Raw genomic sequence first — 27,632 nt, forward strand, 5'->3', positions numbered from 1 at the left:
AGTTTAATTCATATCTAAATGTTATGAAATTACAACTATAACAATAAAAGCTACTTTTTGTCAAAGCTTAGTATTTTTTGTAATGAAAAAAAAAAAAATCCGTTTTTCAATAACCTATTGTTACATTATGATGAGACTCCATTAAGAAAATTGACAATTCATTCTCAAAATCAACATTTTTGATTTTCATTACAAAAAAATGCTTAACTTTGACAAAAGGTATTGTGATTATAATAATTAGATATGAATCCAAGTATAGCAAATAGTGGAGCTCTGCAGCCATCTAATGCTAAAAGTGATAGTTTTTTACTTTTAAAACTGCATTTTCCAAAAGATGGGCAAAAATCTTACACTAAACCATGTCAAATTATCCATGTTATCCCCATGAATGAAAGTTAGAAATGTGGGTCTTTTATAGTGAATTTTAAATAAAAACCTACTCAACAAAATATTTATTTATATAAATGTAAAAGATATGATAAATCCTCCAAAAACTGCACAAATGTGGAGTAAAAACATTAATAAACAGAGTAAAATTAAATTTGTTTTTGTTTTTTGTTTTTAATTTTTTTTTTTTTTTTTTTGTACAAAGTTTCATGTCATTTGGAGAAAGAAAACTTTTTTTTAGCAAACGTTGTTTGGGGTCTAAAGGTTAATAGCTGTTTGAAACACAGACTATCCTGCATTTCTGCGTGAAATGTCCTAAACATCACAAAAGGTTTTTCTTTTGCTTTATTTTTCATGAATAATGAATCATTTTGGGCATTTTTTCATATTAGCACATCGAATCATTTTTATACACTTTTATAGCCTACAATAATATTATTTTTCGTGCTGAATTTGATTATTTTTATACTTTAATGTACTTTTCTGTTTTATTAAATAGTTTGGCGTTTCATTAATTTCCATTAGCCATAACTCCATAACTGACTTTCGCCTTCTGTTTAGAAAAGCACGCTGATTTGTTTACAGTTCATCTCGCTGGAGTCTTCAGCACACTCAATGCTGCGCAAGAGTTGCGCAATAGCTCTAGTCGTCAAAAGGAACACGATGAACCTTGCGTTCATTTCCCATCCTGCCTTTCGCGTCAGCTGATCTGATCACATCCCCTGTGCGCTTCTGTTTTCCTGGATCAGTGAACGCGAGTGACAGATATCACACGACCTGTGCTCATGTCGATTCGGTAAGAGGAAAGAAAACACATCAGCCATGACCGTGTAGTGCTGAAAAGCCGCCGCGACAGATAAACGCAGAACAAACATGGTGAGTGTTCGAGCTCGAGCTGGATTAGCAATAATAATCATAGCTGAATTGTCCGTTGTCTTATGATAAGATCATTTTAGACAAAAAGTCTGTATCTGTTTGTGTTTTATGTAAGGGCGTTTGGATGCTTCTGAACGGCGGTGGAATACAATACAGTTTAGATGAAATGTTATATACGGTAAACAATGCTTTTTTATCGTGTTATTCTGTCCTAGAGTGAACAGTCGTGAATTTTGTGTTGTCTTGAGTCTCTAGTGCAAATAATGTGAAAAGAAGTAGCCTACACTTTAGCACACTTTAAAAAAATAATATACTTAATAATAATATACTTAAGTGCGAAGTGAATGTAATGTTAACTGCAATTTAATGAAAATGTAGTTTGTATCAAATAGTTGAACTTAATAGTGCTTTTTTGACCCACTTAGGTAGGACCTAAGTACATCTTTATATGTAATTTCATAATTACTTATGATTGTCTTTGAAATATGGTTGAAGTGTACTGACATGCATTTAATGGTCAACTTAAATAAATCCTAAATGTCATTTCTTGTAATTAAGTTGCAGTTTAGTATATTTAAAATATATTTACTTTAAATGTAATCTCGAATAACACTACAGTTTAATTAAAATCAAGTACTTTGCTTTATTATGTTAGTCAACCCATCAAAATAAGTGTAAATCTTTAAAGTACAACAAACGTTGTAAAATGTACTTTTAATTTTACATTATTACAAAGTGCACTTACTTGAGTGTGTTCAGAAACAGTTGTGAAAGCATACTCTGTTTAAAGGGTTAGTTCACACAAAAATGAAAATTCTGTCATTAATTACAGTACTTACTTTCATGCCGTTCCACACCCGTAAGACCTTCGTTCATCTTCAGAACACAAATTAAGATATTTTTGTTGAAATCTGATGGCTCAGTGAGGCCTGCATAGCCAGCAATGACATTTCATTTTTCAAGATCCATTAATGTACTAAAAACATATTTAAATCACTTCATGTGAGTACAGTGGTTCAATATTAATATTACAAAGCAATGATAATATTTTTGATGCACCAAAAAAAAAAAAAAAAAAAATAGTGACTTCTATAGTGATGGCCGATTTCAAAACACTGCTTCAGGAAGCATCAGAGCATAAATGAATCAGTGTTTCGAATCAGCGGTTCAGAGCGCCAAAGTCACGTGATTTCAGCCGTTTGGCTGTTTGACACGCGGATCCGAATCATGATTCGATGATTCATAACGCTCCGAATCTTCCTGAAGCAGTGTTTTGAAATCAGCCATCACTATAAAAGTCGTTATTTTGTTTTTTCTGGAATTTGTGTTCCGAAGATTAACGAAGGTCTTACAGGTGTAGAACGACATGAGGGTGAGTAATTAATGACATTATTTTCATTTTTGGGTGAACTAACCCTTTAAGTACACTTATTTGGCATTGCATTTCATTGACATTATTTTACTTGCAAATACAGTTTTTTTTCCCCAAAAAAATATGCTTTTATGATTTTCAGCACACTTCTTTTTCACAAGCGTGACTTGTCTACATTGACTTAAGATGCACTTCATTTGTTATAAAATGACCATGTCGACATATGCATGTTCTTCATTGTCGTGTGACAGAATGTATCTGAAGAGGAAACTTGCAGGGATCTGTGTATCAGTTCCACTATTCACTACCTAAACACGGAGTGCCAGTGTATTAAACACACTGCTGTTCTTCTCCTCCACATTGTGTTTTTATTAGCTACCATCTAATCTTCTGTATTATATGAACATGTAGGGAAGTGTAACATGACATTTAACACCATCAGTTTAACCACCTAGAAATGATCTACAGATGAAATCACTATTACTGTATACATGAGCTGAGATAACAGTATTGGGATCATTTAATTAAGCAGATTCTCATGTATAAATTGATATAAAACAGCCTCAAAAGTGTCATCTACGTGTTTAAAAACAAGAAACACGGAGGGTTGTAACACTTTCCAGTGTAGAACAAAAGATGGCACAAAATAAAGAGTGACTAACATATACACACTCTGTCTGTTTGAATTGTTTTATGCGTTTCTGTATTTGCTTCTGTTTTTATTGGTGTTATGAAAATGTTACCTAGATGTCCATTATTTGTGTTACACCCCATCTGGTAGTGTGGTAGGTTGTAACAACAGCACTCATTTTACCATTAATTTACTCAGATTCACATATTAAGATTTACTCTGATAAGTTTTAGATTTTGAAGTTACTTAAATTTGAGGCTAACACATAATGGAGATATTAAAGAATTTGAGACTGTTACAGTATTGCAAAATGTTACAACACTCCCGATCTCCTCTATAGTCATTTGTCTATTTTGCAGTTTGTAAAGTGGGACTAACTGAAGCTAGAGGAGCCATGCTGGCCACCCAAACACCTGAGAGCGGCCCAGAGACAAAAGATGTCAAACAGGTTTGTAACTTCCTCATCTTTTTGAAGATTAGTTGGATTGTGGACATTACAAGGCCATTGGTATGAACCCTTCCACATCTCGTTGAGCAGGTTCCTGGAGGACATTTGACTTTTAGGAACCTGGTTTTGTTCTTGTAAACCTGTTAATACACTTTATTCTATCACGGCTTGTATGCAGAGAAAGATTAGTAAGCCATGCATAGGTTGATTTGCATGTTAAGTAAACACTGGCACTATCATTTCTGGATCTGTTTCAATACAGTTTATTAAAATTAGTTTATAAGAAGCCACAGTTTGCGTGCCGTCTTGTAGATGTCAGACCGCACACATAGAATGGAAACTAGACAAGTATTGCCTTCATGAGAGAAGTGTCTGCACAAGAGATAAGATTTTTTTGTCTGGCCATTTCCCCTTTATTTGCTTAAGACTTTCGCTATTAACGGCTCTGTAGCACTTTATATTCAAAAGATTTCACATACAGAAATAACTAATGCAAGACAAGGAAATGTGTAATGTGTCAACGGCTCCATTCACACTGCAAGACTTAATGCACAGATTCAATCCGATTCATATTTTGTGCTGTCTGCTTACATTCACTTAAAGGGGACCTATTATGCCGCTTTTCACAAGATGGAATATAAGTCTCTGGTGTCCCCAGAATGTGTCTGAAGTTTCAGCTCAAAATACCCCACAGATCATTTATTATAGCTTGTCAAATTTGCCTTTACTTGGGTGTGAGCAAAAACACGCTTTTGTGTGTGTCCCTTTAAATGCAAATGAGCTGCTGCTCCCAGCCCCCTTTCCATAAGAGGGCGGAGCTTTAACAGCTCGCGCTTCGGTTGCTCAACAACAACAAAGCTGGAAAATCTCACACAGACAAAAGTGAGGATTGTCAGTAACGGTGTTCAGCCTCACTGAGTCGACACTGATGGAGAGACTCAGGAAGAAATTACAACTTTTAGAATGAAACTGCACGTTTCTGAATGGTTAGTGGATAAATTGATATAGTTGCCGTGGAGTTGATTCAACTCATCCACTAGCACATGCCGTCATGTTCATCTTTTGTGCAAATCCAGTGTTGAATTGACCCTCGTTTGTGAAGCAGGCATGGTAACAACACTGCTCAACATGGCCTTTGTTGCGTGTTCTCTGGGGCGGGGTTTATGTAAATTTTAGGGTTAGTAATGTCACCAAGCTTGTTGTAGTCCTTAAAAAGAGATTTCTGTAAAAGAAAATATCTCTCTTTGCTTTGAACTTTGAGCGTTGTAACTTTGCAGATGTTGTTTATGCTCAAACAGCAACATTACACAATAAGTAAAGTTAAAAAATTGAAATCATATTCGAAGACCCCTTTAAGCAGCTGTTTAGTTAGCTCTTTAGTTCTTACTTTTTTTTAATAAACTGTTACAATAATGAAACGTACAACAACAAAACGTAAACAAATGTATATTATTATTATTATTATTATTATATCCATAAAATCAACCAGCATATATACAAATATACATACATTGGACTATTTATCATTTAAAATAAACATACATACACACATTTTTATCTTTCAAAATTAATCAAATAAAAAAATAAAGCAAAAGAATTCTATAAAAAAAAGATGAAGCACACAATTACCAAAACATTGCACATTTAGGCTTACAAATAAAAAAAAAAATCTAATAAATCAATTATTTACAAAATGTATTTAATCTTCAAAGAAACTCACTAATTTTGACCATTACAGTTGAGAAAATCTTGTTTTTTACCCTTTCAAATGACATTTTTCTAACAAGTAATAATGTTTGAAATATATTTTAAATGCATATACATTTAATATACAGTGCACAGCACAAATGAGTACACCCCTTCTGAAACTTCTGAAAGTCAGCAAATTACTCAGTTACTTAGAAGACATGTTAGGGTTCTTTAGAGATATAATGTTCCAGCAAGTCTGCTTAATCAATTACCAAAGAAGCATATCAAAATTATTCAGGAAAATATGATTTTCTTATCAAGGTGATAAAATGTTGTGTAGCAAAAATGAGTACACTGCCCTAAAAGTTACTAAATAAAATGAAATAAAAATTTTCTGGTGTAAGTTTAAGGCAATGTTTGATCAACATGTAAGTATGTTGAACCAAAACATTTAAAGAGAAGTAATTTCTTGACAATTAAAAGTGTTATATAGCCCACTGAATCATTCTCAGACTTAATGATGAGAAAAATGGAAGCACTTGGGAGAGAACTGTCAGGAAACTCGTTTCTTAGCACAAAAGAGGACAGTGGTACAAGAGGATTACCAAATCCTTGTTTTAAGGGTGAAAATATAGCCAAAGTAACACAAATTCAAAAACAATGGACTTGTGACAAGGCCCCTGAAATAATCATTTTAAGCTTTCATTTAGTGATGAGGGATTTTTTCGCTAGACAAAGAGCAGGAGAAATACCAAGCGAGTGTCTGAGTGCCAGCAAAAGCTATGAAAAGAGTGACCGTTTATCTCACAGAGTAAGACGCAGCCTGCAGAAATGACATGCATGGTTGTTGTTCTCACTGGAACTACTTACTGTAGCCAAAGCACAATAAAGTCACTTAGCCATTTCCAAAGCCCATATTTACAAAATATAGATTCTGGGAATCAATACTCTGGTCTCATGAGACCAAATCAATCATTTTGGATCTAACGGCATCCAAAATGTCGTGGTGTTGCTAGAGGAGGAGTACAGTGAGAAGTGCCTGGTTCCCACAGTAAAGTTCAGTGGTAGTAAAGCTCTTATATAGGGATGTATGATTGCTGAAGGTGTGAGGGAGTTGTGCTTTATCAATGCTGTCATGAATTCCCACACCACTGTGTAATTGAATACACAAACCTGAAACAGAAGATGTTACCCTTTCCTCATTGCCTGCATTATTGGGCATTTTTTCAACATGACAATGAGGATATGCATTTTAACACTCTTGAGCACCTGTGGGAGATTCTGTAGAGACGAGTTGAGCAACACTCCCCATTAAAGGACATTTAAGGAGCTCATCATCCAGGAGTTAAACAGGACAGATGTGACAATTTGTCATGAACTTGTACACTCTGTGCCAAGAAGGGTCAGAGCAGTATATTCAAAATTATGGAGGGCATACTAAGTACTAGAATATTATATATTTGTTGAATTAAATCTAGGGTTTACTCATTTCTGCAATCCTTAATTTAAACAAAATTGGCTAATTTACTTATTTTATGGCTATTAATGACATATATTTCTCAGTTTGTATTATGTATATGTTTAATACATTTTAGTTTTGCCATCTTTCCATGAATTGTATTAGTGATCATAAAGAAAATACATCTTTTGTATTTGTTCAGAGGGGGTTTACTCATTTATGCTGTGCACTGTATACCTTTCCAATATATACCTTTTTTTTTGTGTGTATATTTGACCCTTAAAGGCAAACTCAGCATTTCTAGTCATCTTAGCTTCATTCTTCCCAGAAACATGACTGCTGAGGTTTGCATGGCATTTGACTTAGTTAAAGTTGCCATGTTGAATTTCCACAGCTTTGATTGGCAGTGCTTTGGCTCATTTGTAGTCAGTCAGCTGACATCAGGTGACAGTCTGTCTGTAGGTATTGCTCACATTCACATGGCAGAGCACCATGACTTCTCCGTTCTGCCTTCTCGTCTTAGATTCTCAAGAGGCAGCACAATGCTTGCTCCACATCTTGTGTGAAGTTGATTTGTTGTTGCAAGAGCTTTTGTTGATTTGGTCTGCTGACGTAGATGTCACAATGATTTCAGTGACCTGATCTCACAACAATGATGCTTTACAATCAAGGCAAATTACAGTCCCTTAAACATTGTTATTGATTTTGACTGAGTCAAAAAGGAGTGATTTTGCTGTATCACTAAATCAATGACTATTGATTTCATGTTTCATGTTATTTTCCCAGTAGTTCCAAGTCAGTTTAATTACCGTCCTATATTAAAGGATTAGTCAGAATCCATCAAAATGAAATTTTCCTGATAATTTACTCACCCACATGTCGTCCAAGATGTTTATGTCTTTCTTTCTTCAGTCAAAAAGAAACTGACCCTTCGCAAAGACCCGCCCCCCCTTAGTTACTGTTGCTTTTTCTGACAAGCCATGGCTCTGTCACGCCACACACAGTGAAAAATACATTGCAGAGCAAAGAGGACACTGACAACACGTCAACACACAAGACAGAGCAGGTTACTTATGATATTAAACAAGTCCCAGCTTTCAAATTCTGTAATTTTTTTTAAGAAAATCGAACAATAAAACCGGTTTATGGCTCTTTATTGTGTTGTGACAGATCGCTGTAGCGCCTCAGCTCAAGAGGCTCGTAAACCGATCATCTCTTCCAAACTAGTTCATTTATAGCATCATATAAACATGAATGAACATCAGAAGGAATGTTGTTTAAAACGTGAAAAGACACAGTACACACCATTTTTCAAGTTCAAATCCGCCAAGGTTAATCTTCTAACACCTGACTGATTTGTCGGACAAAATAGCAGATTTGGCATTATGATTGGTTAAATCACCTGTCAATCAAAGGGTCAATTAAGGTTTTTGAGGAAAACATTCCAGGATTTTTCTTTATATAGCGGACTTCAACAGTTATCAATGGGTTGACGGTCCAAATTGCAGTTTCAGTGCAGATTCAAAGGGCACAATCCCAGAAAAGGAATACGGGTCTTATCTAGCAAAACAATCTTTTTCTAAAAAAAAAAATAAATAATAATAAATTATATACTTTTTAACCACAAATTCTCATGTAATCATGTTGGAAAGGTCACGCATAACGTGACTGCGGTAGGGCAAAAAATCATTTTCTCCTCCACCTTCAAAATCATCTGACATAATTGTTTTACCTTTTTTTTGAAGGACATTTGACTTAGTCTTTGTACATTCCCAAAGATGTAGACACTGGATCGGTACTTCCGCCTACGTCACGAGTGATCTTTTTTTAACGTGATTACGTAATGTGTGGCACATTGCAGAGCTAGTGCAAGGTTTTTTTTTTTTTTTTTTTTTTTTGAAAATGACAAATCGTTTCACTAGACACTAATTCCTCGTCTAGGATCGTGTAGAGCCCTTTGAAGCTGCACTGAAATGGCAATTTGGACCTTCAACCTGTCGGTCAAATATTGTGCTGCAAACATCAAAAACAGCTTTAAGTTGTTAGTGCTGGCAAATGACCATGGTATAAGCAGAATAATCCACGACTAGCTGTGCATTAAATTATTTGAATATACTCCGCTTTGCGTCAGGTGGACAGCTAGCCATGGAATATCCCTTACTTTTTACAAAACCGCTTCACAGTAATAAGCAGGAAAATGACAAAATCAGTCATGCAAACAATACTGTATAAAATAAATAAGAACTAGAAAGACAATAGTGTCATTATTCACCTTAATTCAGTTCAGTGTTGATTCAGTTCAGATCAATAACTATATAAAGTTAATCAATTATGAAACAAGTTCAATTAAGCTATAAGTAGCTCTGCAGAAGACAATAGTGTCATTGTTCAGCTCAATTCAAGTTCAGTTCATGTCAGTGTAGTCAAATTTACTGCATATTAAACAGCGATATTAACCCCAATGTTCTCCTCAGTGGATCAAGGAAAAGATCGCGCGGACGCTAAAAGCCCTGCAGAAGCGTTACATCACCACAGACACGGAGGTCACCAGCGAGGACCTGGAGGCGAACCTGCTGTGTTGTGCTTTGGAGGCGGTTTTCATCCATGGAATCAAGAGCAAGTTCATCAGATTTGATGGAGGTAATTCGCGCAAAGGTGGATCACGAGGAGCGCTTCCTCAACCCGTCTTCTGGAGCCTGTTGAAGACTGTCACACACAGGTGGGTCATAGGTTACGATATCTAAATAAGTTACAATAAAGTCGGCATGAAATAAAAATTCACCCTATTTTTTAAGTGCATGTTTTAGATCTATGTTTCATTTAAAAAAACAAAAAAAACAATTGACCTTGTTTAATTCAAAATGTCATAACTGGACCTTCTTCCAAAATCTTACTGACCTCGAACTTTTGAATGGTGGTGCACCCACCAACCAATTTTCACCTTTCAGCAAATTATTTAACAAACGTCACACAAAACTTTTTTTTTTTTTTTTCATCTGAAGGCTCCCATGGCCTCAAGGGATAACATGATTCTTTTGAATCTTGGATGCATTGGCCACAAGAGGGAACTAAATGTCATTAATTAGCCTTACAGGATTACAGTACTCTTTCCAAAATCACTTTTGGTTTTGTTACTAACCAAGTCGATTGATGTTGGTTCATGCTTCAAAATAATTTTAACCAAGTCTTTCCAAATGAGCAACCTGTCAGCCGTTTGGAAACAGAAATAGGCATGTCAGGGAGACTCTGTGAGGATTGTGACAAGCCTGTAGGATTAGTTGAATCATGTGTTTTAGTAATTTGCTCCAGAGCCTATGGGCAATAGTCAAGTGACACTCACTCACTCAGTACTCTAAGGCTCTTTGACTCATGTTTGAGGGTTTCTTGCCTAGTTAAACGTTTCATTCTTTGTATTGAGTGGAAGAGGAAGTCGACACACCACTTACAAAATGTCTGGTATGGAAATCCCAGTATATCACATTACGATACACATCACAATACATCATTTTACATGCATAAAGATCTAAATTCTTGTGTGGTTCATTTCTCTTCACCTTGTAGAAGTGACTGAATGTTTCCACCTGGTATTAAGATGTGTTTTGGTCGATCGGATCACAAGTGGATGATGCTAAATAAGGTGTAAACGGGGTCTAAAACGTTTTGAGCTTGTCCACTTTTGACCACATCCAGAGGTGGTCGAAAATGCATTTGACCGGATTGCTTTCGTAGTGGAAACAGCCAGTAAAGATGCCTTCTCTATTGCCTACTGACTTATTGCGTGAACATTATGGAAAGTGTGCTAACCAGACGGGATTTAAACTTTGTCAGCTAAAGACCCAAGTTTGGTTTGAAGACGAAAAATGTACTAAGCACAATGTTCTCTCACCATTCCTGATTTCTAACACACATTTACCGCGTTCAGCCGGTCCTGTGGTTATCAGAGCAGAAACGAATGCTGATACTCTCCATGTTTTTCTGTCATCTCAGGGTGTTCATATGTAAATTGAGTGAGCTTATTTTGTCCATTAGATTGAAAGATCTGAAAAAAACATACATTTGCCCACCCATAGGCCCTCCCCTCAAAGAAATTAGGACAGAAGTGGTTGAAAGTGGACAAAGGAGACAGATTAAAATACCAGGTGTAAACCACGTCCACTTGTGATCCGATCGACCAAAACGCATCTTAATACCAGGTGGAAACAGGGCCTTTGTCAGTGTTTGCACTTAATGAGTAAATAAGTAAGATACAATATTGTGAGAAAAAGAATTGCATTATATGGACACAACCCCAAAAATGAAAATTTCGTCATCAGTTACTCACCCTTATGTCATTCCAAGCTTTGAACGCAAATGAAGCTCTAAGGATTTATCCTGATATTTCTGTCTGTCCATTCCAAAACATTAAAAAGTTCATTAAGACATGAAAATATTCCATATGAATCGAGCAGTTTAATCCAAGTCTTCAGAAGAGACATGATCGCTTTAAATGATAACAGATTTCATTTAGGCTTTTATTTATTTATAGACATTGATCAACGCACATCAAATATGATAAACGCATTCTTGCTTTACAAGCAAGAACAAACCTTATTGGTTTTCGAGTCTCAATCAAGCACATTTGCGCTTCCGTTTACCATCACTTTTCAATTTTGGATGAACTAACCCTTGAATGATCACGTGCATCTCTTTTGATTCTATAGGGATGTAGTTCAAGAACTGGAACGTTTAAGCTTCATAAACTCAGACATTGGTCGCTGCAGAGCATGGGTTCGCCTGGCCCTAAATGATGGGCTTCTGGAGTGTTACCTGACATCGCTGCTTCGTGAGGGGTCCAACTTGAGTTCCTACTACCAGCCTGGGGCTCTTCTGCTGGACCCGGAGGATCGTGAGGTTCTTCTCACCCTGCTGCAGGGCTTGGCTTCAATGACCTTCCAGCTCTCCTATAAATCAGCTGTGCTGAATGAGTGGACTAACACACCACTGGTCCTCGCAGGCCTTTGCCCCCCCACACCTGCTGACGAGCACTTTCTTGGCCCCAAACGCAAGGAGTCATGGGATACGGTCTCACAGTCATCCGGGGGGTCCGGAAGCTCAGATTGGGCTCAGGAAGCGATCCAGAAGGAGTCGAGGAAAGAGCAGAGCGAGGGATGTGAAACGAGCACTCCACTTACCTCATCAAACCTTAGTCTGAATACATCAGGATCGTCACAGCTGTCCTCCAGCCTGAGCTCTGATAGTCTGCTTCAGGGTCAGGAGCCCAGGAGTCCTGAAAAGGAACGCTGGAGTTGTGAAACGGAAGTCAGCCAGAAAGCACAACAGAACACCATTACAGAGTGAGTAAAACTTAGTCTATTCTGTCTTACGGCATGTCTCAAACAAGTGCAATAAAGTGTCTAGTGATATATCCCCTTGTTTTAAAGGGATAGTTCATCATTTACTCACCCACAAGTTGTTCTAAATCTGTGTGAGTTTCTTTCTTCTGCTGAACATAAAAGATATTTTGAAGAATGTTGGTAACTAGACAGTTGACTGTAGCTATTGACTTCCATAGAAGGAAAAAAAAATACTATTGAAGTCAATGGATACCGTCAACTGACTGGTTACCAACATTCTTACCAACATTCTTTAGAACAACTTGTGGGTGAGTAAATGATGACAAAATTGTAATTTTTGGGTGAACTATCCCTTTAAAGGTGCCCTAGAACTTTTTTTTAAAATATGTAATATAAGTCTAAGGTGTCCCCTGAATGTGTCTGTGAAGTTTCAGCTCAAAATACCCCATTGATTTTTTTTAATTCATTTTTTTAACTGCCTATTTTGGGGCATAATTAGATATGAGCAGATTCAGGGTGTGTGGCCCTTTAAATCTGGTGCTCCACGCCCCAAGAGCTCGCGCTTGCCTTAAAGGGTCATGAAACCCCCCTCTTTCAGCTCAAGTCTAGCTCACAATCTTTTTGAAAAATGCAACTCAAATGGGCGTGGTGGCTGTGAGAAGAGGGGAGAGGAGAGGGGGGAAACTCTCATCGCCAGTAGCCCATGCATATCGACTGTCACTAAAAATCAGTGGTAAAACGTGAGGAAATACATTTTTTTTTAAAAATGGAAAAGTTAAAATCTAATGAAATACACTGACACTTTATTTTTGTCTTTTCAAGAGTTACTGAATGCCCTGCTACATATATCCTACAGTAATCGTAATTCTATTTAAAACATATTAATGTACATGTGTAATTACAGTCATTATAAAATATATAGTTGTTTATATACACACTATACATGCATATATTTGAAAAAAATAATAACGCTTACAAAAAACCTTGCATACATAGCATAGATCTACGCGCCGAACCTGCAACACGCTCAGTCAGTCAGGCTGCGTGTCGACTGGAGCAGAACAAGCGACTAGAGCATTTTTAGATTCATTCCTATGGAAGTTGAGCGTCACATTTAACTTACGCGCGGCTCAACTTCCATAGGAATGAACCGAAAACACTCGCGCTTACCCGCTCGCTCCGCGCCAATGGACACGCACCGTCAGTCAATCAGTCTCTCTCGCTGTTTAGTGCCGTTAACCGTCCTCGTCATTGGAAAGATCCACGTGGTGTCATTAAGAGAGTGTCTTCTCATTGGATAAACTCAGTCTCGTTAATAATTATGAAACACCGATGAGTCATCAAAGTACTATCGTGCTCTGCCACGTCACAGCCTGTGACGTGGACAGGATGAAGATTTTAAACCCGGAAGACGAAAAAAGCGTATAAAAACTAAAATTTAACCATTTCCCCCCTACTATTAAATCTAACAGATGCTAACATTGTCTTCAGTGGTGTTCAACACACATACCTCTGTTAAAATCTCAGAAATTTTGGTTTAGGGTTTCATGACCTTTTAAACAACATAAAAAAAGTTCAAACAGCTAATATAACCCTCAAAATGGATCTTTACAAAGTGTTCGTCATGCAGCATGTCTAATCGTGTAAGTACATTATTTATTTGGATGTTTACATTGATTCTGAATGAGTTTGAAGCTATGTTCCGTGGCTAACGGCTAATGCTACACTGTTGGAGAGATTTATAAAGAATGAAGTTGTGTTTATGAATTATACAGACTGCAAGTGTTTAAAAATGAAAATAGCGACGACTCTTGTCCCCGTGAATACAGTAAGAAACGATGGTAACTTTAACCACATATAACAGTACATTAGCAACATGCTAACAAAACATTTAGAAAGACAATTTACAAATATCACTAAAAATATCATGTTATCATGGATCATGTCAGTTATTATTGCTCCATCTGCCATTTTTTGCTACTGTCCTTGCTTGCTTACCTAGTCTGATGATTCAGCTGTGCACAGATCCAGATGTTACTGGCTGCCCTTGTCTAATGCCTTTCATAATGTTGGGAACATGGGCTGGCATATGCAAATATTGGGGTCATACATATTAATGATCCCGACTGTTACGTAACAGTCGGTGTTATGTTGAGATTCGCCTGTTCTTCGGAGGTCTTTTAAACAAATGAGATTTATATAAGAAGGAGGAAACAATGGAGTTTGAGACTCACTGTATGTCATTTCCATGTACTGAGCTCTTGTTATTCAACTATGCCAAGATAAATTTAAATTTTTTAATCTAGGGCACCTTTAAAGTCGGTATGAATCTTTTCTTCCCTATTGTGACGTGTATCCGAGTTAAACGGCTTCTTGAACAAGAAAGAAATGTAGGGTAGGGCTTGATTTTGTAGAAGTTGGGTAACTTAATAATAATAAAATAATTGGTCTGCATAACCAGTCAACTATTTGGCCATATAATGACAGTGATTCAGGGTCACGTCTACCAATATACTAAAACCTGCTTAGATGCTCTAAATTCATTCCTTTTAAAAAGCTCCATGACTAAAATTATTCATGTTAAAACTAAATGGTCAACTTCTCTAACTGACTAGTTGACCAGTCAACCACTTGCAACCATCAACAGCATCATGTTATAAGACATTTTGTCAGTTGCTTGGTTTTTATTTTCATAACCATCCAAAATCCTTTCCTCGGCTGGATATTAAGAATCGCAAATTACGGCTGGGTGATATGGACAAAAATATTATCACAATATTTTTGGCCATATTATATGATATTGATATTTATCACGGTATTCATTTACTATTATTGGGGAAGGAAAAGCTTCCACATATTTGTTACACATTGAGAATGAATGTAAACATGTAAACTTGTTTGTTCACAATTAAACTCCAGAGTATCTTCTTTTTAACTTGCAGGCCTATGAAATCCATTTTATTTTTCCCTACAATTTACAACAAAACATTGCATTTTTATTTTTTTGTGACGATACATTTTAAAACATGGATGAAAAAATATCTTGGTTGTATGATATTCCTTATAAATAATAATATTATTATGACTTTGGGAAGTACATTTTAGTATACAGTAGTGATACATTTGTCTTAATTTCTTGAAGTTAAACCAAACTTTTATTTTGATGGTTTGTCATGAAGATCTTCCCATTTTTAGTTTCAGTGTGTATGTCAAAGTAGTTTTTCACAATATTGTATCTTACAATGAAATGGTAAAAAGCTTGTGAAGTGACTCTCAAAGCAGCTCTGGAGATGGAGCTCATGTCCTTGTATATTGGGACAGCAGATGCTGAAAACACTGAGCGTCACATGTGTGTGAGTTTGTGTATCAGACAAAACCTCGCCACTCATTCACACAGAGACACGTAGAAATCACTTATTAGCGACATGCATTGACTGGCTGAATGCATTTTCTTTTCCCGCAGCATTTCACTCAGAAAACTTGCCTTCATGTTTTGAAAGTTGTTGCAGAGCTTCTAGTTAGGACAAAGTTTCCTAAAGGAAATGCCAGAGATATTATTTGACAAATATTCAAACACCCAATGACCCCTGTATACATCACTGAGGATGTGTCCCAGCGCATCTGCATGATGTATCCTATACCTTACCAAGTCTGAATTCATACATGTTTGTTTGCAGAGAGAACGGCTCCTCTAGTCAGGATTTGAAGAAGGAAGACTTTGATGTGTTCATGCCAGCTCCACACGTTCTGAGTGAGTCTGCCAAACATGCTGTTGATGTAAAAACAGACATTTCTGACACAGACACGCATCAATCGGATGCACACGTCACAGAGGGATCTAAAGCGGGCTCACAAAAGACATCAGCTGAAGTGTTACAGGAGACACAAGAAGGAACGTCGGAAGAATCCAAGATTCTAGTTAAAAGCACAAGACTAAAAGTTAAACATGCAGTCACTGAGACTCCAGAAAGGGAGCAGAAGAGAGAGAACAGAGACTCATCTGTTGAGTCCCCTTCGGTTTCTACTTTACCTGAGACTGTTGAGACGACCTCTGACCTTAAAGACCCTGACACTCTTCTTCCAGAGACCTCTGCTGCTCCTACTTCAGTGGAACAACCCCGACATGCTGCATACAGACGATCCGCAAGTACCGTCAGCAGGAAAACATCCTCCGACTCTCTGTATTCCTCCTGTGTGAGTGTTTTCAGAGAGTCATATTCTCTCTATAATATTCTTTATAATTATAGTAATGTACCTGTATAACTACAGCATTAATTTTCCTTAAAGTGATAGTTCCCCCAAAAATGAAAATTCTGTCATTATTTACTCACCCTCTTGTTGTTCCAAACCTGTATGAGTTTCTTTCTTCTGCTGAACATAAATGAAGATATTTTGAAGAATGTCAATTTTTTTTGTGTTCAGCAGAAGGTTTGGAACAACATGAGGTTACCATTTTTGGGTAACTATCACTTTAAGAACAATTGATTTGTACTGTGTCTGATATACATCCAAATGAAACAATATTGATTCAGAATCAAATCAAATGATGGATGGATGCTAGTAGCAGATGTAAAACAGGCTCTTAAAATCTTTTTGTCTCTCTCAGAAATCCACATCTTGGATATCAGAGGATGACTTCTACAAGCCAGAAGAAACAGGCAGTTCTGAAGCATATGCCGTCATTGACATCACACAATTGAACGAGCAGGTGACGCCTACCTCTGAACCAGACACCCTCCAGCCACCACCGAGTGTAGTGCACCGGAGACAGAATGGTAAGATGGGGAATATTTGCTTATGCCGAATTCTTGATTAGTAACTACTGGAAGGCTTCTTTTACACACCAAGCCCTGAGTTGCAAAAAGAAAAAATAGTTTGTGCTATTTCATCTGTCTATTTTTGTTGCCTCTGATGTGTGAACTGTGCTTAAATTTTCTTGTACTTCCTTCTTGCTGAATAATGATCGTAAAAAACGTTGCACTTCCCTTTGCTTGGTTTCATATATTTAATTGCTAGATTCCATTTGTTGAAAATGCTGTAAATGTTTTACATTTGATGTTTGACTGCAGGTATGATTGGGATTTAAACCAGAGAGTTTAGGCTTCAGGCGATGCAGAAGGTTTCAGTAGTAACAAGTGTACTCTGGGTTGCTTTGAATGCAAATCATCTGCCATATTACAAGTTAGAAGCCTGTAGACGGCAAATGTTTATAATATGACAGCTTTACCATTTCTGCCCCCCTCAGCTTCTTCACCAAATACCGTCACATATCTGTCATATTTACTGTTTTTTGTCTTTTCATGCCTTCTCACTTATTAACTGAATGTTCTGGGTTCAATACAACCTAATCTCTATTGACGTAATGTGTGGCGTTTGACAAATAATTTTGACTTGTCCCTTGGTTAAAAAAGTAAAAAATAAACAACAAAATAAAAGTTAAAGTGCCCCTATTATGTTTTTTTCGAATATTACCTTTCATGCGTTGTGTGATATAGCTGTTTTGAATATAAAAAGTCAGCAAAGTTTTAGTGCACAACATAAAAAGCTATATACATATAAAGTTATTGTCTCCTAAAAGAAAGAATCGATTCTGAACTGCCAAAACAAGTCTTCAGCAAATCAGCTTAAATAATTATTTACTAATATGAAATATTCATTTCAAACATTATTCATAACCACACATTTTAAAGAAATACAGTTTAAAGAATACTGTTTCAGTAAAAATAATATTGATAATTCTCACCTTGTGCTTATAGTTTTGCGAAAACATCATATGCGGTTTGCCAGTCGCATATGGTCTAGCCGAGAGGCTCAAATTGGAACTGAAAATTCTGCATATTCATATGATTGGAACTCCATGCAACTCCCTTACTCCTCTCCACTGAAAATGAAGGATTTCCAGTCTGTCGTTTTTTTTTTTTTTTTTTTTGGAGAAAAGTTTGTCTGTAATTTTCACATGATACATGCAAAGGTAAAAGGAAAGGACTTCACATGGGTATATTTGTAGCAATAGCCAACAATACATTGTATGGGTCTGAATAAGCGACTTTTCTTTTATGCCAAAAATAATTAGGATATTAATTAAAGATCATGTTCCATGAAGATATTTTGTAAATTTCCTACCATATATATATATATATATATATATATATATATATATATATATATATATATATATATATATATATAACATTTTTGTGAGTGTATATTCATTGCTAAGGGCTTCATTTAGACAACTTTAAAGGCAATTTTCTCAATATTTTATTTTTTTTTTATTTTTTTTTATTTATTTTTTTTTTTTTTTGCACTCAGATTCGAGATATTCAAATAGTTGTATCTCTGTCAAATATTGTCCTATCCTAACAAACCATACACCAGTGGAAAGCTTATTTATCCAGCTTTCAGATATCTTTCAGATACATCTTTAAAAATTCAATCTTAAAAAAATCAATTTAAAAAAAATTACCATTATGACTGGTTTTGTGGTCCAGGGTCACTAATGAAAAATGAAGGACCTTACCGTAATACACATATTTGTACAGATGAATGAAATGCATAAACAAAAAATAAAATGTTCACATTTTTGCTTTTAAACCTGCAATGTTTGATTTCTTTAAAAAAAAGTTCACCAAAAAATGAAAATTCTGTCATTATTTACTCTTCCAAACCTGTATGATTTTTGTTATTATTACCTTATTATTTTATATTATTTTATTATTATTTATTTGTTTTTTTTAAATTAAGCAGATGTATTTATAATTAATATTTGAAAAAAATCAAGTTTTAACTATTACTCTATAACTATGGTAGCGCTTTATCTTAGGGTCCACTTCTCACTATTAACTAGTTGCTTTTTAGCATGAATTTTATAAAGATATTGATTGGCTGTTTATTAGTACTTATAAAGCACATATTAATGCCTAATTCTGCATGACCATATTCTCTATCCCTTAATCCTAACCAATACTTAAACTTAACATCCTTACTATTAAAAAGCAGTAATTAGGAGTTCATTGAGGCAAAAGTCGTAGTTAATAGTTAGTTAATAGTGAGAATTGGACCCTTATCTAAAGTGTGTCCATATATAAATAAAGGAATAGTAGAAATAGTGGATGTGTGTAACATCATCTCTCTTTCTCTCTCTCAGGTCTTCCTAACCCGTTCAGGGGTTTGCTGAAGCTGGGTCAGCTGGAGCGGCGCAGTGCGGTGGGCATGTGGTGGGATTACTACTGTGAGCTCTCTCCGTTTGAGCTGCGGCTTTACGTCAATGCAGAGGAGCGCATCTGCTACGAAAACCTGTCCCTGCTGCGCTGCGAAGACGTCCACCTGTCCTCCGGCACAGAGGGCCGTTTTCGGCTCTCCTTCCTAGGCAAAAAAATCTACCTGCGTGCCCCATCTCCAGGGGAGGCCGAAGACTGGGTTGATCGCATCATGGAGGCCATCAGCAAACTACGTCCCATGATGAAAGACGAACAGTGGGAGGTGCTGCAAACGTCCAGCGATCAGGAAGTCCCCTCGCCGGCACCCTCAAGCCCTGAACGCACCATCTCAGAACTTCCAGATCCACCTCAGTTAGATTGGACCCGTCATAAAGACCCAGAACTAGATGCCATAAAGGAAGCGGTGGTCTATCAGAACTTGGAGGAGAAGGGTTGGCGGTCTCTTGTGCTCTCGCTCTCCCTAGAGACCCTCAGAGGTTACCGGGTCCAAGATGACTCCAAGACGCCCCTCTTCTCATACCCCATTGGGAACATTAGGGATGTGGTTCCAGATGTTTCTCTAGGCAGTCCTGCGTTTTTTAAGATTCTGACTGCGCGGGACACAATGACGCTGAGGGCAGAGAGTGGCGAGGAAGCCCGAGGATGGAGGAGCCTGATCAGAGGAGCGCTCGACTCGTATCTGGAGACCGAGGATGATGGAGCGGCTCAGGGTGTCTCTTCGCCCGGCGGCGGCCATGGAGGGAGTGTCCACAAACTGGTTCAACACGGACTGAAGGGTGACGGGGCGTTACTGGCTCACTTGTCTGAGGTCCCTAAGGAGAGAGGACTAGACGCGCAAAATTACAAATGTGCAGGTACTAGAGGTTTTTTCATTGAAATGATCTGTAAATTATTTAAAATTATAATCAAATGAAATTCATTCAGACATTGGGCCTTGTTTATTAATCTTTCGTAAATATATGAGTAAATTCGCACGTAAAATGGACCTTCCCGAAAACTCTCCTCAAACAATTAATAACATTAGAAGGTATGTTGTTTCAACCACAGAAAGGCATCAACACACACCATTTTTTTAATTCAAGTTATTATTCAAGTTAAATTATTAACTCTCCTGTCTGGTTTGTTTGTTAGACAAAATGGCAGATTCAGCGTCATTATTGGAGTTTGATCGCCTGTCAATCAAACTCCTGGCGAAGGGTGAATTAGCATAATCCCCGCCTTTGAATTACAACTACTTGAATTACGTGTCCAGGAATGGCCATATGCCTAACAATAAATATTCAATTAATGTGTGTCCACCGAAGAATTTTAGACAGCTGAAAAAATGCCTTATGCTCTAATGAAAACGACCTGCTGGTGGCGCTTGAGAGCACTTTGGAGGTGAAGCATTTTTCCAGCTGAGATGCTTTGGTTACTATGTTTTGGAATATCCATACTGCAGAATATTACTGAGTAAAAAAAAAATGCAGTAACCAGCAATATTAACTTCTCTATTGTTGTTTAGTCATTTATGATGTAGAATTTGTCCCACCCCTCCTCCACTGTGATTGGACAGCTGGGTAAAAAGTGACAGTGTCAAGCGCTGCGTTTTACCTAAAGTTGAAGTTCTCTTAAAAAACAAAACCAAAAACTTGTGAAATACGTCAGTTTACGTCAGAATGTCTTTATGAATGATTTAGATAAATTAATTCTGCTCATGTTTCATGAATGAATGAGGGTCATTGACTTTAATGTGTAAGTGTTTGGCTTTATTAAATAATGTTATAATCTTTATTATTTTATTTATTATATTATTATTACTTCTTGGGGAAAAAAAAAAACATTGAGGCTGTTGTATTTATCATTAATATTTGAAAAAAATATATTTATCAAATCAAGTTAGCATGGTGTAACATGCATGAAACCACTTTGTTGTCATGTGACAAGAAAACCATTAAACAGGAAATGATACCACAAAGAAGATTCATGTAAACTCTCATTTTTAGATCAGCAATTTATATAAATATAAGTCTCATAAAGTCTGGGGTTGGTAGGATTTTTTATTTTTATTTTTTTTGAAAGAAGTCTTCTGCTCACCAAGGCTGCATTTATTTAATCAAAAAATACAGTAAAAACAGTAATATTATGAAATATTATTACAATTTAAATAACTGTTTTCTATTCAAATATATTTTAAAATGTAATTTATTCCTGTGATGGCAAGCTGAATTTTCAGCATCATTACTTCAGTCTTCAGAGTCACATGATCCTTCAGAAATCATTCTAATATGATGATTTGCTGCTAAAGAAATATTTCTGATTATTATCGATGTTGACTCCAAACTTTTAACCAGTTGTGTATATATCAGATATTTCAATCTTTTATATGGCAAGGTTACTTCAGGTTTTTAAAAATAATAATAATAATAATAATAACTTTATTTTTATATAGCGCCTTTAAAGTAGCTTTTCAAGGCGCTTTACTCAAGTATCATATTCAGAGATAGACATCATGATATTTCTTTAATTATTCTTTGTAAAGTTAAAATGTATGGAAAAGCATTTTTTGGTTACACCATGTGACTTTTTTTTTTTTAATCAATACATTTTTACATGCTATACATTTCACAAATGTATGAAACCAACAAGAATGTAAATGCTACATTAGAGCCATACACATGCACTTTAAACTAGATTTGTCCAGTCTTTACTTTTTTCACCCCAGAAACGAGCCATCAGCCACATGTTTCTTTCCTTCGCATGCCTGCATTTGTGAGAATGAGGAAATGATGTGCTCTTGTGTCAATATTGAAGTGTTTTTCACTGTACCTGTGCTCTCTGGCACTAAGTAAAAGCTGTTGTAAATGTGTACCCAGGATGCCCTCGGCAGATCGGTGTGTCTCTTGGGAGAGCCAGAGTCTGTGAGTTCTCAGGCCAGTACTACTGTGATTCCTGTCACCAAGGAGACTCAACCATCATCCCCTCTCGCATGGTGCACAACTGGGACCTGACAACACGTGAGGTGAGCACAAATGACTTCATGGATTTTTGCTTCCCATTCACTTCCCATTTCTCTTCCATGAATGTCTACTATTCCCTGTAGTTATTCAAGCGCTTATTATTGTTATATGTTTAAAGATATTAAAGGGTTACTTTAACCAAAAATGAAAATTAATCCATGATTTACTCACCATCAAGCCATTCTAAGTGGACATGACTGACTTCTATCAGTCAAACACAATCAGAGTTATATTAAAAAATATTCTGGCTCTTCCAACCTTTATAATGGGAGTGAATAGTAACCGAGATTTTGAAGCACAAAAAAGCACATCCATCCATCATAAAAGTAATCCAGTCTGGCTCCAGGGGGTTAATAAAGGCCTTCTGAAGCGAAGCAATGCATATTTGTAAGAAAAATATCTATTTTTATACTTTATAAACTATAATCACTGGCTTCCGTACGCAAGTCGATTCCGGCGGAGGAGTGAACTTTGACCTGATGCATGACGTATTGATGAATACATGAATAGAGCAAAAAAAAAACACCAGTCACAAATTAGAAGTCTAAAACGAGAATTTTTCATTCAAATTCATTACATATGTTGATTTATACACACCTGTTCATAAGTTTGGGGCCAGTAAGATTTTTTTTTATTAACTTTTATTCAGCAAGGATGCATTAAATTGAACAAAAGTGATGGTAAAGACATTTAAAATGTTACAAAATATTTCTATTTCAAATAAATGCTGTTCCTTTGAACTTTTTATTCATAAAAGGATCCTGAAAAGTATGTATCACAGTTTCCACAAAAATATGAAGCAGCACAATAGTTTTCAACATTGATAATAATCAGAAATGTTTCTTGAGCAGCAAATCAGCCTATTAGAATGATTTCTGAAAGATCATGTGACACTGAAGACTGGAGTAATGATGCTGAAAATTCAGTTTTGCATCACATTTGAAAATATATTCAAATAGAATTTCTTTTTTAATTTGTAATAGTTCACTGTTTTTATTTATTTTTGATTAAATAAATGTGTTCAAAACAAACTTTTGAACAATAGTGTGTACATTGTACACAAATAATTGTGATTTGATTCAAAGACATTATTATAATAATAATAATAATAATAATAATAATAATTATTCCATCTTGCAAAAACATATTACATATCAGATGACATGAGATCAGGATAAGCAGCTTCTCTCCTGGTGTTTATGTTCTTCAGCTGTGTTCTTGTCTATATGTTCAGGTCTCAAGACAAGCCTTTAAGTTGCTGACTCAAATAGAGCACGAGCCGCTCCTGAACCTTGACGTTTTGAATCCTGACCTGTTTGATCACACTGACATCATGGCTAACGTGCAAACCCTGAGGCAGAAACTTCGTTTCCTTGGAGACTACATCCGCATCTGCCGGAGCGGGATCAGCAAAAAAATCCAACCCAGGTGCGTGTGTGTGTGTTCTTATATGCACGTGTTTAGAATTTGGACAACATCAAGTCTTTGATAGATGTTTGCAACAGATAAGTAACAATTCCAATTCTGATTTATTTCCAGACTTCAGCAGAGGACATATTTATTGGATAACTGTAATGTATACAGTGTATTGGACTTGCAGCAGGTATCTTTTACTATTTCTTGTTGTTTATAATTTGAACTAGGGGTGTGCGATATGTATCGTCTATGCTGATGTCATAATTATTTATTGTTTTAATGATTTTGGGATATCTCATAAAAAAAAATGCTGGAAATGTATACGCATCTTGACCCAGTTTCAGAAAGTTGCATATAAATTCTAAAAAAGTGCATAAAAAAACATACTTGAGGCAGATAATGTTTTTTTTTCCCCAATAATAAGACATGAGCATAAACTATGATGGAAGAACATTTGCCGAATAAATCCCTCGATGCGCAACAAAAAAACTCAGTGGATGTGATTGGATAACTGGACAAAACGGTGTCGCATCACATAGTATCTCAAATGTTGGTTTGGTCATTCTGAAATGCCTGAGCCAAAGTCTGTCATCAAAATGATTTGTTATAATGACCTCCCAGAAGCATCTTACATTGTGTTCCCAAACACCAGCATCGGAACGCAAGATAACAGGACAGCGTTTATTGTGTTTCGCCTATGCGCTCTGAGATGCACGTTATTTATGATGTCACAGTGGCTTTCCAGATTGCAGCAAATTCCATTTTTATTACAGATATTTTGTCCCAGTTTCTCAGTAAGTGACGGTTTTGTTTTCTTAAACACCTGGGATGGGAAAAGGGCTTTATTCGCAGTAATTTTATGTGATATTCCAATTTTGCGCCCAAGTTAAATTCACAGCTTTCGACGGAAATATAGCTGTTATCAAGCTTTGGAAAAACCAAATGAGTTCCCCCCCATGAATTTTGTCTATTTATAGCAAATTTATATAAAATCATATAGTTCAGCAATACCGCAATATCATGAGTTGTGTTTTTGCTGAATATCATCATGATTGCGAATGTCATTTTATAGAACAGTTCAATGAATAAGCTAACATTTTTGAGTTTAATTTTGAGGCTGAACAGTCATAATTTTCTGAATTTGCTGTTTTGTTAATTAAAATTTTAAGATGAATCACAGAAAAGTACTGTTGTTTATGTTTGAGCAACACATAGCAGTGCTTCATTACTGAATGAATCTAACAATTCAGCTTAATGAATGATTCAATTACTGAATGAATCAACCTTTTGATGAATTGTTTGAATGAATAATTCTGATTCAAGATTTAGTTTCATATTTAAAGGTGCCCTCGAATGAAAAATTATTTACCTTGGCATAGTCAAATAACAGGAGTTCAGTACATGGAAATGACATACAGTGAGTCTCAAACTCCATTGTTTCCTCCTCCTTATATAAATGTCATTTGTTTAAAAGACCTCTGAAGAACAGGCGAATCTCAACATAACACCGACTGTTATGTAACAGTCGGGATCATTAATATGTATGACCCCAATATTTGCATATGCCAGCCCATGTTCCCAACATTATGAAAGGCATTAGACAAGGGCAGCCAGTAACGTCTGGATCTGTGCACAGCTGAATCATCAGACTAGGTAAGCAAGTAAGAACAATAGCAAAAAATGGCAGATGGAGCAATAATAACTGACATGATCCATGATATCATGATATTTTTAGTGATATTTGTAAATTGTCTTTCTAAATGTTTTGTTAGCATGTTGCTAATGTACTGTTAAATGTGGTTAAAGTTAGCATCGTTTCTTACTGTATTCACGGAGACAAGAGCCGTCGCTATTTTCATTATTAAACTCTTGCAGTCTGTATAATTCATAAACACTTCATTCTTTATAAATCTCTCCAACAGTGTAGCATTAGCCGTTAGCCACAGAGCACAGCCTCAAATTCATTCAGAATCAAATGTAAACAATATAACAGTATACAATAATCACATAATCCGACGCATACATGCAGCATGCATGACGAACACTTTGTAAAGATCCATTTTGAGGGTTATATTAGCTGTGTGAACTTTGTTTATGCACTGTTCAAGGCAAGCGCGAACTCCGTGGGCGTGGAGCAGGAGAATTAAAGGGCCAGTAGCCCTGAATCGGCTCATTTATAATGATGCCCCAAAATAGGCAGTTAAAAAAATGAATTTAAAAAAATCTATGGGGTATTTTGAACTGAAACTTCACAGACACATTCAGGGGACACCTTAGACTTATATTACATCTTTTTAAAAAAAGTTCTAGGGCACCTTTTAAAGTATCATTTCATTAAAAAATGAAATCAGTTTAAGTGGGGAGATATTGCCTCATAGCACAGAATATGAAGAAAATGAAAAGCTTCTGAGTCAGCTGTCCACAACAGGTTAAAACCAGCCAAGGTACCAGCACAAAAACACACTTGTATCTTTTTTTTATATTGTCAATATCGCACACCCCTAATTTGAACAACCCTTGTTGAAGAGAGGAGGGCTTTTTTACGGTACTTTAAATGTTCAGACTTATGTTTTTTGCACACAGATAGCAGACGGGCACTACGAATCTTACCTGCAGTCTCTGATTGAGTTTGGATCCAAGCACGTGCACAACTGTGACCTTTGCACCCAGAGGGGCTTTATATGTCAGATCTGCAACTCCGACACCATCATCTTCCCTTTTCAGTTTGACAGCACTTCCAGGTATTGTCATATAACAAGCATTATATCTAAAGTATATAAACACGGTTGCCAGGTCCCAGAAAAAAACAAAACCCGCCCAAAATAAACGAGAACTAGCCTGATTTCCTTCTGTGTGCAATCAGTTTACAGCTGCGGGATTCCCATTAAGGGCTTTAAAATAGACATTTTTATTTAATTTAAAACATTTATTCTCTTTTAAATTTTATTTTTTTTATTTCCCCAATTCTTTTAAAAGTCTTATCTACATACAATAAATTAAAACCTCTGTGATATATGATAACTTACATACTCTTTTCTCTTCATTCACTCTTCTCACCACATTCACTCTTGTTTTGTCATACACAAGTGTTAATGTGCAGTTAACCAAACTTAGTTAACCTGCCTTAAAATGACTTATGTGAGAGAAATATTTATTCTTACAGAATAGCCCAAATGTGCTAAAAAACCACAGCACTGGCAACACTGAATATAAAACACCACACATCTGCTTTCACTTTCACACCACTTGTTTCAGATGTGCTGTGCTGACACGAGTCATGTGAATGTTAAAGTCACATGCAGCAGTGTGCTAAATATCATGAGAATGATGCGGTGACTGTGTGTTTTCTGTCTCTCAGGTGTAACGTCTGCAAGACGGTGTTTCATTCCTCCTGTAAGGCCAAGTGTCCGGTCTGTCCACGATGTGTTCGAATACAAAAATATTTAGAGAGGGACTTGGAGGACTAATTCAGCTGTTAGTTAAAAACATGAAGGTTTCTAAGAAAATGGTCATGTGTCGCTGTCGTATCTACAGAGCACAAAATCCAGGGTTAGTACCATATTATTGTTAAACTTCATTGCTTTGATGGGTATTTCACACTAAGCGTTTTATTGGACACATCGGAAGCTTGATCTTAAGTGCACTTATTTACACATTCATATGTACATGTTTAGTCACATCAGAACACCCACGTATGTTCATTTCTCGAAAGTCAACAATGCCAAACAAGTACTTTTCTGCAATGGTGGCAGAACTGTTATTAAAGCTATGACTTTTGCTTTGCAACTTTATAAATACACCA

General features: G+C 36.2%; 2 protein-coding genes across 5 annotated transcripts in view; both read left to right on the plus strand.

Annotated features, from left to right (window-relative positions):
• The first annotated feature begins 1,062 nt into the window (after positions 1-1,062).
• Positions 1,063-27,324, plus strand: plekhm1 (pleckstrin homology domain containing, family M (with RUN domain) member 1). Of its 3 annotated transcripts, none has more exons than XM_067370026.1 (13): positions 1,063-1,263; positions 1,379-1,441; positions 3,626-3,714; positions 9,337-9,581; positions 11,563-12,195; positions 15,873-16,389; positions 16,802-16,970; positions 19,343-20,269; positions 22,271-22,416; positions 23,649-23,842; positions 23,954-24,017; positions 26,414-26,571; positions 27,189-27,324. In XM_067370026.1, exons 3-13 carry the CDS (start codon positions 3,661-3,663, stop codon positions 27,295-27,297), a joined length of 3,216 nt encoding a protein of 1,071 aa, XP_067226127.1. In that variant the 5' UTR covers positions 1,063-1,263; positions 1,379-1,441; positions 3,626-3,660; the 3' UTR covers positions 27,298-27,324. The 3 variants fall into 3 exon arrangements, with proteins under 3 accessions (XP_067226127.1, XP_067226128.1, XP_067226126.1); XM_067370027.1 differs by lacking the exon at positions 1,379-1,441 and having other exon boundaries at positions 15,873-15,946; positions 16,280-16,389; XM_067370025.1 differs by lacking the exon at positions 1,379-1,441.
• Positions 27,241-27,632, plus strand: part of arhgap27 (Rho GTPase activating protein 27) — a 56,181-nt gene continuing 55,789 nt past the window's right edge. For both annotated transcript variants that reach the window (XM_067370028.1, XM_067370029.1), the window contains exon 1: positions 27,241-27,379. The gene's annotated coding sequence lies outside the window, so the exon portion shown is untranslated. The remainder of the gene's footprint in view (positions 27,380-27,632) is intronic.

The sequence above is a fragment of the Chanodichthys erythropterus genome, chromosome 19 (genome assembly GCF_024489055.1).
Source record: "Chanodichthys erythropterus isolate Z2021 chromosome 19, ASM2448905v1, whole genome shotgun sequence".
Lineage (NCBI taxonomy): Eukaryota > Metazoa > Chordata > Actinopteri > Cypriniformes > Xenocyprididae > Chanodichthys > Chanodichthys erythropterus.

What these genes read in the sequence shown, in the direction of transcription:
- plekhm1 (XM_067370026.1), top strand. Translation starts at nt 3,661, where the DNA reads ATGCTGGCCACCCAAACACCTGAGAGCGGCCCAGAGACAAAAGATGTC. An exon ending in AGTGCACCGGAGACAGAATG is followed by an intron (nt 16,971 to 19,342) that starts GTAAGATGGGGA and finishes TCTCTCTCTCAG; the next exon opens with GTCTTCCTAACCCGTTCAGG. An exon ending in AGCAAAAAAATCCAACCCAG is followed by an intron (nt 23,843 to 23,953) that starts GTGCGTGTGTGT and finishes ATTTATTTCCAG; the next exon opens with ACTTCAGCAGAGGACATATT.